This window comes from Crinia signifera, chromosome 3, assembly GCF_055691185.1.
Source record: "Crinia signifera chromosome 3, ASM5569118v1, whole genome shotgun sequence".
Taxonomy (NCBI): domain Eukaryota; kingdom Metazoa; phylum Chordata; class Amphibia; order Anura; family Myobatrachidae; genus Crinia; species Crinia signifera.
Window position 1 is genome coordinate 35,441,619 of NC_139219.1, and position 13,570 is coordinate 35,455,188.

General features: G+C 43.9%; 1 protein-coding gene across 1 annotated transcript in view; it reads right to left on the bottom strand.

Moving 5' to 3' along the window:
• The window catches only part of TMX4 (thioredoxin related transmembrane protein 4), a 54,085-nt gene that overhangs the window by 5,243 nt on the left and 35,272 nt on the right, over positions 1–13,570 (bottom strand). The window contains exon 6 of the mRNA XM_083175629.1: positions 8,104–8,205. Coding sequence (XP_083031755.1) covers positions 8,104–8,205 — 102 coding nt within the window. The remainder of the gene's footprint in view (positions 1–8,103; positions 8,206–13,570) is intronic.

Below are 13,570 nucleotides of genomic sequence, written 5' to 3' on the forward strand. Positions count from 1 at the left end.
GTTACCTGTGCTCATCTCTACCACTGACACCTGCCCCAGGTAACATGCAGGCTGCTCCTCTGCTTCCCTACATCTCAGCTGTATTGTCTACTAAGCATTGTGCTGCTGTTACCTGTGCTCATCTCTACCACTGACACCTGCCCCAGGTAACATGCAGGCTGCTCCTCTGCTTCCCTACATCCCAGCTGTATTGTGTACTGAGCATTGTGCTGCTGTTACCTGTGCTCATCTCTACCACTGACACCTGCCCCTGGTAACATGCAGACAGCTCCTCTGCTTCCCTACATCCCAGCTGTATTGTGTACTAAGCATTGTGCTGCTGTTACCTGTGCTCATCTCTACCACTGACACCTGTCCCTGGTAACATGCAGGCTGCTCCTCTGCTTTCCTACATCCCAGCTGTATTGTGTACTGAGCATTGTGCTGCTGTTACCTGTGCTCATCTCTACCACTGACACCTGCCCCTGGTAACATGCAGACTGCTCCTCTGCTTCCCTACATCCCAGCTGTATTGTGTACTAAGCATTGTGCTGCTGTTACCTGTGCTCATCTCTACCACTGACACCTGCCCCAGGTAACATGCAGGCTGCTCCTCTGCTTCCCTACATCCCAGCTGTATTGTGTACTGAGCATTGTGCTGCTGTTACCTGTGCTCATCTCTACCACTGACATCTGCACCTGGTAACATGCAGACAGCTCCTCTGCTTCCCTACATCCCAGCTGTATTGTCTACTAAGCATTGTGCTGCTGTTACCTGTGCTCATCTCTACCACTGACACCTGCCCCAGGTAACATGCAGGCTGCTCCTCTGCTTCCCTACATCCCAGCTGTATTGTGTACTGAGCATTGTGCTGCTGCAAAGACAAAAATGATGCACTCCTTCTGTCCAATTTAGAGGAACTATGGGAGCAAAACCATACCTCACAAGATCTCCCCAAACAGATATTTGATTATAAAACATCACTCAGAACTCCTTTCCATAATCCATCAGAATTTTTTCCAATAAGTGCTAAGAGCTCAAGTATTGAGTCATTTTACAAAATAACGTTAGAAGACTTTAAAGAACTTTGCATAAAAGAAAAGAAAAAAACATTCAGACCATCCAATTTAACTAAAAAAGAAAAAAATGCCCTTAGAGAACTTCAAAACGATGACCAGCTCATCATAAAAGAAGCTGATAAAGGGGGGGGCGTGGTCCTCCTCAATAAACAATATTATTTGACTGAATCCTATAGACAATTACATGATCCCATCTTTTATAGGATTTTGGATAAAGACCCCACAAGTGGTTTTCTGAAAGAGTTGGGAACACTCTTGGATGGTGCCCTACTCTCGGGAGTGACTTCCAGGGAGGAACACAGATTTCTCTTACCATCACACCCCATCACACCCACTTTTTATTTTCTCCCCAAAATACACAAAAATTTATCTGCACCCCCTGGGCGTCCCATAGTATCGGGTATTAATTCTATCACTTCTAATTTATCACATTATGTAGATTTTTTTCTTCAGCCCTATGTTCCGATGTTAAGATCCTACATAAAAGATACCACCGATTTACTTACCAAATTAGAACATATTGTGTGGAAGGACAATTATGCCTTCCTCACACTAGATGTCAGCGCCCTGTATACTCACATACCCCACCAATTGGGTTGTGAGGTTATACAGAGGAGACTCTCACAGGATGAGTCATTATCATCGGAACATAGGGATTTTATTCTGGACAGTATCACCTTTATCCTCACTCACAATTATTTTACTTTTCACGGTGATTTTTATTTACAGACGATGGGGACGGCCATGGGGACCAGGTTCGCACCCAGCTATGCAAACCTATACATGGGTGAGGTGGAGGGGACCCATGTGTGGGGTGGCGGCTGGGAGGCGAGCCTGGTCTTCTATGGCCGTTACATCGATGATTTGATTATCATTTGGGATGGGGACCTTCATTCTGCTTCACTTTTTGTTAATTCACTTAATTCTAACCCATATAATTTGACCTTCACCCATACTTATAGCAAGATCTCTGTGGACTTCCTGGACGTCACTCTCGAGATTTATCAAGATAAAATCATTTCTTCCAATTATATCAAACCTGTCAGTACGAACTCCTATATTCATTTTAATAGTGCGCATTATAGCCCTTGGCTAACTAATATCCCCAAGGGACAATTTATGCGTTTACGACGCAATTGTACCGACACAGAAAAGTTCAAAAGTCAAGCACAAAATTTACTAACAGCTTTCCGTGACAGAGAATATCCTGAAGATCTTATACAAAATGCATATACCCAAGCTCTACAGATAGATAGGAAAACCCTATTAGAACCCAAAAATACTACAAATAAAAATAAAAAACAAGACAAAAGAGATATAGCATTTATAAGTAAATTTAACAGCTGTGCTAAGGATATAAAAAACATAGTACGGCGGAATTATAGAGTTCTGTTACAAGACAAAATATTGTCTGACATCATCCCACAACAACCTATAGTGATTTACAAAAAGAACAAAACATTAAAAACCTTATTAGCTCCCAGTCATTTATCCAAGAAAAGACCCGACACCACCACTAAAACAGATAACCACCTATTATGGTTGCCTGACAAACCTAAAGGTTTTTTCAAATGTGGAAAGAACCAATGCACTATGTGCAACCACGTCCCTAAAAACAAAACACCTATAATTATTTCACCTTTAGAACCCCCCCTAGTCTCAAAAAGCTTTATGAACTGTGACTCGACATATATTATTTATCTTATACAATGTAGCTGCAATTTACCCTATATTGGTAGAACGACCCGTAGTCTACGCACCAGATTTATGGAACATAGGAGAAACATTCTAAAGGGTTATATGTTACACAGTGTGTCGCGGCATTATAAAATCAAACATTCATCTGATCCCACATGTTTGAAAATAGTAGGTCTGGAACATGTTGTCTCCACATCACGAGGAGGAGACAGATATAATCTATTATGCAAGAGAGAGGTGTACTGGACTCTCAAATTTAATTCTTTACACCCTGATGGTCTAAACGAAACAATTGAATTAAACTCCGTCATCTAGACATGTTTTCCTCTATCATAATTCTCCTCCCCCCCTTTCCCCCCCCCCCCCTTTTCCCTTTACTCGCCCATTAAAGACTTACATCCGATACTTTCAGAAATACATCCCACATATAGCATTTCATTGTACTATGTTTCTAAATTCATTCTACCCCAATTTATAAATTTATAAATGTATAATTAAATAAATATACATGTGATAAAATATAATTCATATATATATATATATTTTTTGTGTTAAATTAGACATTGTTTTATTTATGATTGATGTAAAAATATGTTTTTTTCTCTCGATATATATAAACACATGTCCTCATTTTGTGTATATATATTGTCTGCCTAATATAATAGCAATGCTCTATAATATATAACTCTTGTCATGTTGATGAAATTATATATCCATTTTCTGATTATACTATACTCCTTTTTACCTAGGAGTCTCTAGGGTTTGTCCTGTATAATCCCTCGTGGTGGATTCTTTCTGAAGTGGTAATACACATCTACCACGGCTTGCGTCCCTCCCCGTCACCTAGCAACAGGGTGAACCGCATACGTTCACGCCTTCATTTCATCTGGCTGACGTACTTTCCCCTATGTGCTGGGCGGCGGGCGGGGCGCAGGTCAGGTTGCCATACGACGCGGGTGACGCGCTACGTTGTCGCGTCACACGCGCGCCGTTCCCTAGCAACCTTTCAGACGCTGGACGGGTTGTTCGTGCGGACCCTCTCCCCGCATCGCCGATACCGGCAATCGGCGGCGGGCGAGGGTCTCGAGTACACCCCGTCCAGCACCAGGTACTCTCCCCATACTCCATTTGCAATATACCATCATCTATTTCATTGATGAGTCTCTGTTTATATGTCTCTATTGGCAAACGATCATGTGACCTATAGGTCAAAGTTCAATACTATGTGTCTCCTTTTTATATCATTGTTTAATGGGTATTTAACTACCTTTTCTTATAGAAACTGCCTCCTATATTACTTTTTATTTTAATATTTTATCCAGACGGTTCTCATTAGATTTATTTTAAATGTATTTGTTATTGCTTTATTTTTAACCTGAGCACTGACGCACAGATGCATGGAATGAGCAATTAGCTCTCTGCTATTTAAACTGAGCCCAGAGCTCACTCCACACACTTGCTCCTGAGGAAGCCGGACAGCAAACATCCGGGGAAACGCGTTGAGCTAGATTTATCTTTCATCTTCCATCTGACAAAGTGATGCCCCATCTCCCACAGACGTCCATCATCTCCTAATAACATCTTAACATTGGATTACAATTTTCATTTGGGACTTCAGCCAGTTCCTAAACATCCAGCTTTTACAAGGAGAAGACGCCAAATAGGGAGAACCCCACCTGTATTTCCATCCAGGTCTATTTCAATGGGACTTTGTCATCACTACCCTCCAGGTGTTCTAATCTGAATACACCTCTACCTACAGATGGTAATATCACCCAACTTTTATCTTTATTCCACAAGTGTGGAGCTCCGCAATAATTACCAGCAAAACTGTGCTCTTTTTATAATCCTTATTTTTTTGTTTTATTATTTTTCTTGATTGATTGATTGTTTTTATATATGTAAATTAAATTTGTTATATATTTTTGAGATACCGTCTGGTCTTTCTAATTATTCAGCCAGCGCTGGCACACCCCATCTTTTTTCCTATTGTGCTGCTGTTACCTGTGCTCATCTCTACCACTGACACCTGCCCCTGGTAACATGCAGACAGCTCCTCTGCTTCCCTACATCCCAGCTGTATTGTGTACTAAGCATTGTGCTGCTGTTACCTGTGCTCATCTCTACCACTGACACCTGCCCCTGGTAACATGCAGGCTGCTCCTCTGCTTTCCTACATCCCAGCTGTATTGTGTACTGAGCATTGTGCTGCTGTTACCTGTGCTCATCTCTACCACTGACACCTGCCCCTGGTAACATGCAGACTGCTCCTCTGCTTCCCTACATCCCAGCTGTATTGTGTACTAAGCATTGTGCTGCTGTTACCTGTGCTCATCTCTACCACTGACACCTGCCCCAGGTAACATGCAGGCTGCTCCTCTGCTTCCCTACATCCCAGCTGTATTGTGTACTGAGCATTGTGCTGCTGTTACCTGTGCTCATCTCTACCACTGACATCTGCACCTGGTAACATGCAGACAGCTCCTCTGCTTCCCTACATCCCAGCTGTATTGTGTACTAAGCATTGTGCTGCTGTTACCTGTGCTCATCTCTACCACTGACACCTGCCCCAGGTAACATGCAGACTGCTCCTCTGCTTCCCTACATCCCAGCTGTATTGTGTACTAAGCATTGTGCTGCTGTTACCTGTGCTCATCTCTACCACTGACACCTGCCCCAGGTAACATACAGGCTGCTCCTCTGCTTCCCTACATCCCAGCTGTATTGTGTACTAAGCATTGTGCTGCTGTTACCTGTGCTCATCTCTACCACTGACACCTGCCCCAGGTAACATGCAGGCTGCTCCTCTGCTTCCCTACATCCCAGCTGTATTGTGTACTGAGCATTGTGCTGCTGTTACCTGTGCTCCTCTACCACTGACACCTGCCCCAGGTAACATGCAGGCTGCTCCTCTGCTTCCCTACATCCCAGCTGTATTGTGTACTAAGCATTGTGCTGCTGTTACCTGTGCTCATCTCTACCACTGACATCTGCACCTGGTAACATGCAGACAGCTCCTCTGCTTCCCTACATCCCAGCTGTATTGTGTACTAAGCATTGTGCTGCTGTTACCTGTGCTCATCTCTACCACTGACACCTGCCCCAGGTAACATGCAGGCTGCTCCTCTGCTTCCCTACATCCCAGCTGTATTGTGTACTGAGCATTGTGCTGCTGTTACCTGTGCTCATCTCTACCACTGACACCTGCCCCAGGTAACATGCAGGCTGCTCCTCTGCTTCCCTACATCCCAGCTGTATTGTGTACTGAGCATTGTGCTGCTGTTACCTGTGCTCATCTCTACCACTGACATCTGCACCTGGTAACATGCAGACAGCTCCTCTGCTTCCCTACATCCCAGCTGTATTGTGTACTGAGGATTGTGCCACTAATTGTTATCTGTGCTCTGTTTTTGTTCTTCAGTTACTGTTATGTTTAGTTCTTTGTACCCTGTACTGATCTATTATATGTCATATGTCACTGCTTACCACTTGTGGCACCTTATATGCAAAATGCAATAGTAACAATAATAAGCTACAAATGAGACAAATATAACATGTGCAGAGAGAGAGTTAAGCAGCCCATACACGCTGCTTTGTGGGCGTGCTGTACTAGCACGGATCACATTGCATTGCATTGCATGTGCATCCGTTGTGCATGCAATGAGATGCAATGTGATGAAACCTAAGTACAAAAAGTATGTGCAAGCACATACTTTTTGTACTTAGGTTTCATCAAATTGCATCGCATTGCATGCACAACGGATGCACATGCAATTCAATGCAATGTGATCTGTGCTAGTACAGCACGGAAAGCACGCCCTCATAGCAGCGTGAATGGGCTGCTTTAGATTTGGGGGAGTTAGTTTAAATACTGGCTGCATTATTCTTATACTGCAACTTAGATTTATTTTTGAACACCCCCTCACCCAAATATAACGCTCTCTGCACATATTACATCTGCCCCACCTGCAGTGCAGCATGGTTTTGCCCATTTCAGAAATACTTTGCATTTGCGATCAAAAAAAGATATAGTCAGTGGCCATATCCAGGAGCATGCCTTCGTTAACAATATATACAGTTCTGCCTGTTCAAAAGATCAGAAGAAGCAAAAGACGACCCGCGGGTGCATGCATCATCAACGTGATCGAATATACATACTGGACATTTTAAATGATTTGTCATTCAAAACCCATTGTTATCGTCCACAACGGTTGTAATACGGTCTAATGTGTGTGCAGCCCAATATGACTTCCGCCCTGCTTTATACCAGGTTACTGAGCACAGGTTGGATCCCCATGTTAGCTTGTATACCCTTCGCACACTGCACCCATGTCCGCCCTGCATGCCTCCAGTTACACAGCCAGCTTTGACAGGTTAGATGGGCAGCTTTTCATGGAATCTTGCCTGAGGCACTCGAAGCATAATCCCCGATAACTGCTGGCATCTGGAGGGGAAGCGGGCCGAATGGGCGCTAACTGGATAATTCCAAAGAAGTTATTGGAAGAGGTAAATGACCGCTGCTGATAGAATACCACCTTGTGGGTAGTTTGCAGTAGCTGTGCTTGCATGGGCTTCACATACTGGTATTTTCATTGGCATCTGGTAAAAAACGAGTATGTGTGTTTTCATGCTGCAGAGGTTCCCAACCTGAGGTACGCTGCAGAACGATTGGGGCTACTTGAAAATAATATTTGTATTGGCGGAAGAAGTCTCCCGCTGCTGTGGAGATGGACCACGTTGTGTCACTTCTGGTTCCATCAGCAGCGTCTGCTCGTGGTTTTGCTTGACCCGCCATCGACTGGGAGCTATCTGCTCTGCCCGCAGACATCGGTGATCATCTGCCCCATACTGACAGGGGTGAAGGAAGTAGCAGCATTAATACTACAGGCATTAGACGGGAACCCTGGAGATGGTACACAGCCAGCTGGGTGAGTAGTGTGCGGTCAGGAGTAGGTCCCTCTCTGTCTGGCCACTGCCAGACAGAGAGGGACCGATTCCTGACCACACATTACACTTCTGCTACTCCTTACTATAAGGACAAGCTTAAGGATACGCATACCACACGTAAGTACTGTGGATATTTCATATTGACAGAAGGGGGTACTCATAAATGAAAAGCCTAATCAAGGTGTACGGGAGGAAAAAAAAAAAAAAAAGGTTGGGAACCGCTGTTCTACACCGTAACATTGAAAAGGGAGTGTTGGTTGGTGGCTGTAGCCAGTTCTGACCAAAAAAAAAATGACAGCTTTAGAATGTTTCCAGACTGCAGATGCAATAACAATTATATCCACATGCTGGCAGTAGTCAAACGTTTCATCAATTATAAATAATAAAGTCACATCATACCAAACCAAGTGTTAGCCCAATCAGCAAGGTGGCTAGGACAAAGATGATATAGGAGCCCCAGGCCGGTATTCCCAGAGGGCCTGTGAAGTAGTTGTGTGTTTGCTGAAAAAGAAACAGAAAGAACATTGAAAAAGTGAATAAAATCAGCAAGCAGATAAGTACTGTGAACTATATAGAATTCTGTACTTAATACATATAGGAGTACAGTGACCATTATTCAGAATTGATTCAGCATCTGGTAATACTAAACAGCCAATCGGGGTTATGTATGAAAAGATTGGTGAAATTGCCCAAGGCAGCCAATCAGCTTTTCGCTATAATTTATCAAGCAAATTATAAAATGCGTATAAGCTGATGGCGAGGAAGGCATGTTTTTGGCGATCCTCACCGAAAATAAGCTATCCTCGCCATACGAACCCCTCGCCGGCCGCACTGAATATACCCCATAGTGACAATGGGTCGTGGATATTTTTTATTTTTTCCCTCAACAAAGAACAAAAATAGCAATATTGGAAAGAACCAATTATCATAAAGTGTCCTAGTCTTACACTCCCACATTTTATCCGGCATTATGCATGAAAGTCGCCGTTCTTTCCCGCAGGGATCAGTGATCCTGAGCACACTGGATACATCCAAACATATCTTCAGTCAGCCGTGGTAAGAAATGGATTTAGACTGCCTGTGTGCAATGGACTTAATGACCATTTGTGAATATCTGTCAGCACTGGGGCCTGTCTCTGCCAGTCAGTGCATATGTCCATGTGCTTGCAGGGTACATGGTCCATCTGCGCAGTCACTGCAGTCTGGAAGGAGAGACTTCACAGTGGATTTACTAAAGGGGCGGTCAGGATATTTTATAAACAAAGTGTGATATTTCCTATGTTATATTGTATTCATTTCCTAGAAATAGTGTCTCTTTATGGCTCTATGGGACTCACAGATGCTGTATTTTTTTGATGACCGATTTATTCTTTTAACCTGGGTCGAATTACCGGGTTGCTGGACCTTGAGTTTCAAAAGGTCCTTTCACACCGTACAGTAATCCAGGAAAATATGCAGTAACCCATTTAAACCAAATCAGAAATACATTAGCGCATGGAAAAGAATAAAATCGCGTCAAAACAGCACGCTGTGCGGTGTGAAAGGGCCTTTTGAAAAATCCCAGGTCCAGTAACCCGGCAATTCAACCCAGGTTGAAAGAAGGGTTTTACTTGGGTCGGACCCGGGTTGCTGGGCAGTGTGAAGCGACCCAGATCTCGTTCACAGTATAGGGAGGAGGCAGCGATTGCGAGTGCTGCCTCCTCCCCCAGCGACGCACTGGCGCTACACCCGGCTGATGACGTCAGCAACTCTGCTTATTGCCGGGTCGCTGTGGGAGCTTCACCTCGCAAATGCCGGGTCCCTCACGGGACGCTCCTGTGTCCTAATCCCGGCTGTGACCTGCATTTTGCAATGTCAGAGCATGTCAGAATGTCTAAAGTCCCATACACACTAGACAATATAATTTACGAAAGAGTTTCCTTGAACTGCTAAGCGAACAATATAGTCAAATTTGTCCTGCATGTAGAGGCGACATAGGACACTGTTAACGACCCTCGGGAACGCGCATAGTTAACGATATTGAGCGCACACACTGGATGATATTCCAAACGACATTGCACAGAAGGGCCAGAATGAGCGAGACGGTTTGTAAATCGCTTTGTGTGTATGGCGCTTAAAGCACAGAAGGAAAGAGGTTAGAGTAATTAAAACAAAAAGTAGAAGTACAATAGAGGTTTGTGTAATCAGGGTGCAACATGACATTTGTGCTGACCAGTAGAATTCCCCTTTAAGAGAAATACTGTCTGCTTAATATAAATTAACATCAATATAAAAATACAATACCACTGACAACAAGAAATGTAAAATACTTTATCCTCCAGCAAAAGCGTCTAATGGATGAAGCGGGGTCAGATCACGCTCCCAGTCATTACTGTGACAAGCTGACACATACTTGCTGCGCCATAGCGAGACAGAACGTATTACACGCTGCTAAGTTATCAATCTGACAAGGTCAATATTAAGTGAAACATACAGAAGCCATGTGGCATTTATAACCAAACTGCTCTGGCTAACATTAGTATACGCTAGGATTTCTACTAGATGCTTTAATCTGAGCACGGTACTAGTCTGTTCTGGGGGAGATGTATCAAAGCTTGGACAGAGATAAGATACCAATCAATCAGCTTCTATCATTTTTCAAACACAGCCTATAACATGGCAGTTACTGATGTGTCCTCAACAGCTTCTTATATAGCGCACACAAATACTGCAGCGCTATTTGAACATTCACATCAGTCCCTGCCCCAGTGGAGCTTACAATCTATAATCCCTACCACATGTACACGCACACACAGACATTCTAGAGTTCATTTTGGGGGGGGGAGCCAATTTACCTAACTATTTTTTGGGAATGTGGGAGGAAACCAGAGTACCCAGAGGAAACCCACGCAAGCACGGGGAGAATATACAAACCACAGTTAGGGTCATGGTGGGAATGGAACCCATGACCTCAGCACTGTGAGGCAGCAATACTAACCATTACACCGTCCATGCTTATTCATCATTGCTGCAGTCAGACCAGTTACTGGGAAACTCTGCTAGCGTGGGTATCTTTTTTTTTTTTGGATGGTAGGGCATGAAATACCGCCTGTCGGCACATGGCTCAAAAAAACGTGAAAAATCCATGTCGACCATTTGACTGTCGACCTTACCCGTGTTGACCTAATGCCTGTCGACCTTCAGTGCTTGACTGAATATACGTAGACCTTCCGGTGGCCAATCTAGTGACCATATACTGTACCCAGCCAATCAGCTCCTACCTGTCATGTTACAGGCTGGGTTTGAAAAATAGCAGGTAGGAGCCGATTGGCTGGCTGGGTACTTATGTATTATCTGGGCTCCCATGTTCAATGCACCCCATTTTTTCATACCCCTACTATCCAACTACGTATGGAGTTGATTTTATATAGTGTGGCGAGTGCAGCGAGCCACCGTGCCCAAAGCGTGGCGAGCGCAGCAAGCCCCGCGAGGGGACGCGGTCTCATAAGAAAAACGGGAGCCCAGATATTACATAAGTACCGCTGGCTGTTTATCACTATTTGAAGCTTGATACTTCTGGCCCTGAGTCTCTGAATGGGTACACCATGTGCTCCAATGAAGCATACAATCTCGGTTCAGCTCCATATACAGACTCAGTGGCACACAGATACAAAAGTGTCACATTCAATTAATCAACACAGTCTCCTGCAGGCTTAGTGACAGGGTGGTACAAAGAGTACTACTATGCCAGGCCCCAAAGTCCCTGTTAATTTCTGGCATTGGATAGTTTCGGGGGGATAAGGGATCTCCTCCTTAATGTTCTAATCTTAATTAAACAGCAGTCATTTTCAATGCTCCCATATTAAATTCAACCGCACATTGGATTTCTCAGCAGTATCATAGTACCTGTCACACGTGTAGCCTCCATGACAAACCTGAAATAAACCTCACAGCCACGGTCTGTTCCCTAATATTTGTCAATCACACAACAGGAATACAAATCAAAGTCGACAACATGGACTACGTTACAATCTCCACTATAGTCATTGTATAGCAGCTCCACAATCAGCAGCCCGAGGTGTCGGAAAGGGGAGGTGGGTTCTGTGAGTGGTAAAAGTGAGATCTGGACACTTCCACTAGTCTTCCTTACAGAATACTGTGGCAGATGTAATAGGCCTGGTGAAGTCAGAAAGTGGAAGGTGATAACGCGCAAGCCAATCAGCTGTGTTTAAAAATTGACAGTTGATTGACTTGAGTATTATCACCTTCCACTTTATCACTTCACCAGGCTTAATATACATCTGCCCCACAGTATCAGAAGGGGAAACGGTCATCTGTCAGACCCAACCACGGTCCTCAAGGCCCACCAACAGTGCAGGTTTTGTAGATATCCAGGCTTGAGCACAGGTGACTTAATTAGTATCTGAGGGATTCTGATTAAAGCATCTGTGCTGAAGCCTGGATATCACTAAAACCTGCACTGTTGGTGTGCCTTGAGGACCGTGGTTGGGAATGCCTGGTCTACAGTCATTAGGTCGACTGGCCCCAAGGTCGACTGGGTTAAAGGTCGACATGGGTCAAGGTCGACAGTCATTAGGTCGACATGAGTTTTTCACTGTTTTTTGAGCCAACATGTGCCGACAGGCGGTATTTCATGCCCTACCATCCACTAGGGCGTGGCGGGAGAATAAAATAGTGTGCCGAGCGTAGCGAGGCACCGTGCCCGAAGCAATGCGAGCGAAGTGAGCAATGCGAGGGGCTGCGGTTCAACTCCAACTGTGTCCATGTCCACTGTGTCGACATTCGGGTCAAAAAACTGAAAAACTCATGTCTACCTAATGACTGTCGACCTAAACCCAGGTAGACCTTGGCCCATGTCGACCTTTAACCCTGTCGACCTTCCGGGGTCGACATAATGACTGTAGACCTAAGTCTGGTTTGACAGATGTACCGATTCCATAAGTGCCCATAGTCTACTTGTATTGCAAATTTTTTTCCTTCCAGTAGAAGGAGCTGATGCACTATTTGTGGAACACTGTGTATGTTCCATCAGTAGGAATATGGACGCATGCGATATATTGACACATAAAATGGATTGTTGATATCTTCATTGACCATAGCGATTTTATTAAACGCCCAGAAAGCAATAAAAAAAAATTATTATATTAGAGATGTGCAGGTTCTGATTTACTCTGATTTCAAAGCAGGCTCTTATTGGCTATCCCAAATCACATGCCAGTTGATAGCCATAAGATCCTGCTTTGAAATCAGAGTAAATCAGAGCCTGCACATCTCTAAATTCTATACTCGTATAGGCAACTACCGCATTTATACTGCAATATGGCTTGTACAGGTAGATATGGATCTGTGCGTTGGTCTGAATCTGTAAATATGCGCACATCTCATTACTGTATTGGACTACGTGAGACCGCTCCTTCTTCTTATGAGCGGTGCCTCACCTGTCACAACTTCACAAGATCACTGGATCAAACGTTTCCCAGAGATAAAGTGGGGGAGTTGTTGACAGCAACCAATCAGCTTCTATCATTCTATAATCTATGCTAGATAAACGATAGCTACAGTATGAGCTGGTGCGTTGCTATTGACAGCTACTCCACTATATTGCTCTTGAAGCTTTGATACATCTCCCTAACTTTGTGAAAGTCTGCAGGGTAGACGGGACGTGGTCTGATTGGCTGCAGGGAGACTGTATCTTCATGCTGAAGGAGGAGAGGTTGCTGCTGCTGCTGCTGCTTGTACTTTTAAAAGTACATGATTTAATAATGAATGTATTTTATTGCGGAATCTCTAAAAAAAAAAAATTTACATCTAATACCGTAATCTGGTTATAAGCTTTCTGACCAAATACAATTTTGAAAAGGAGTTT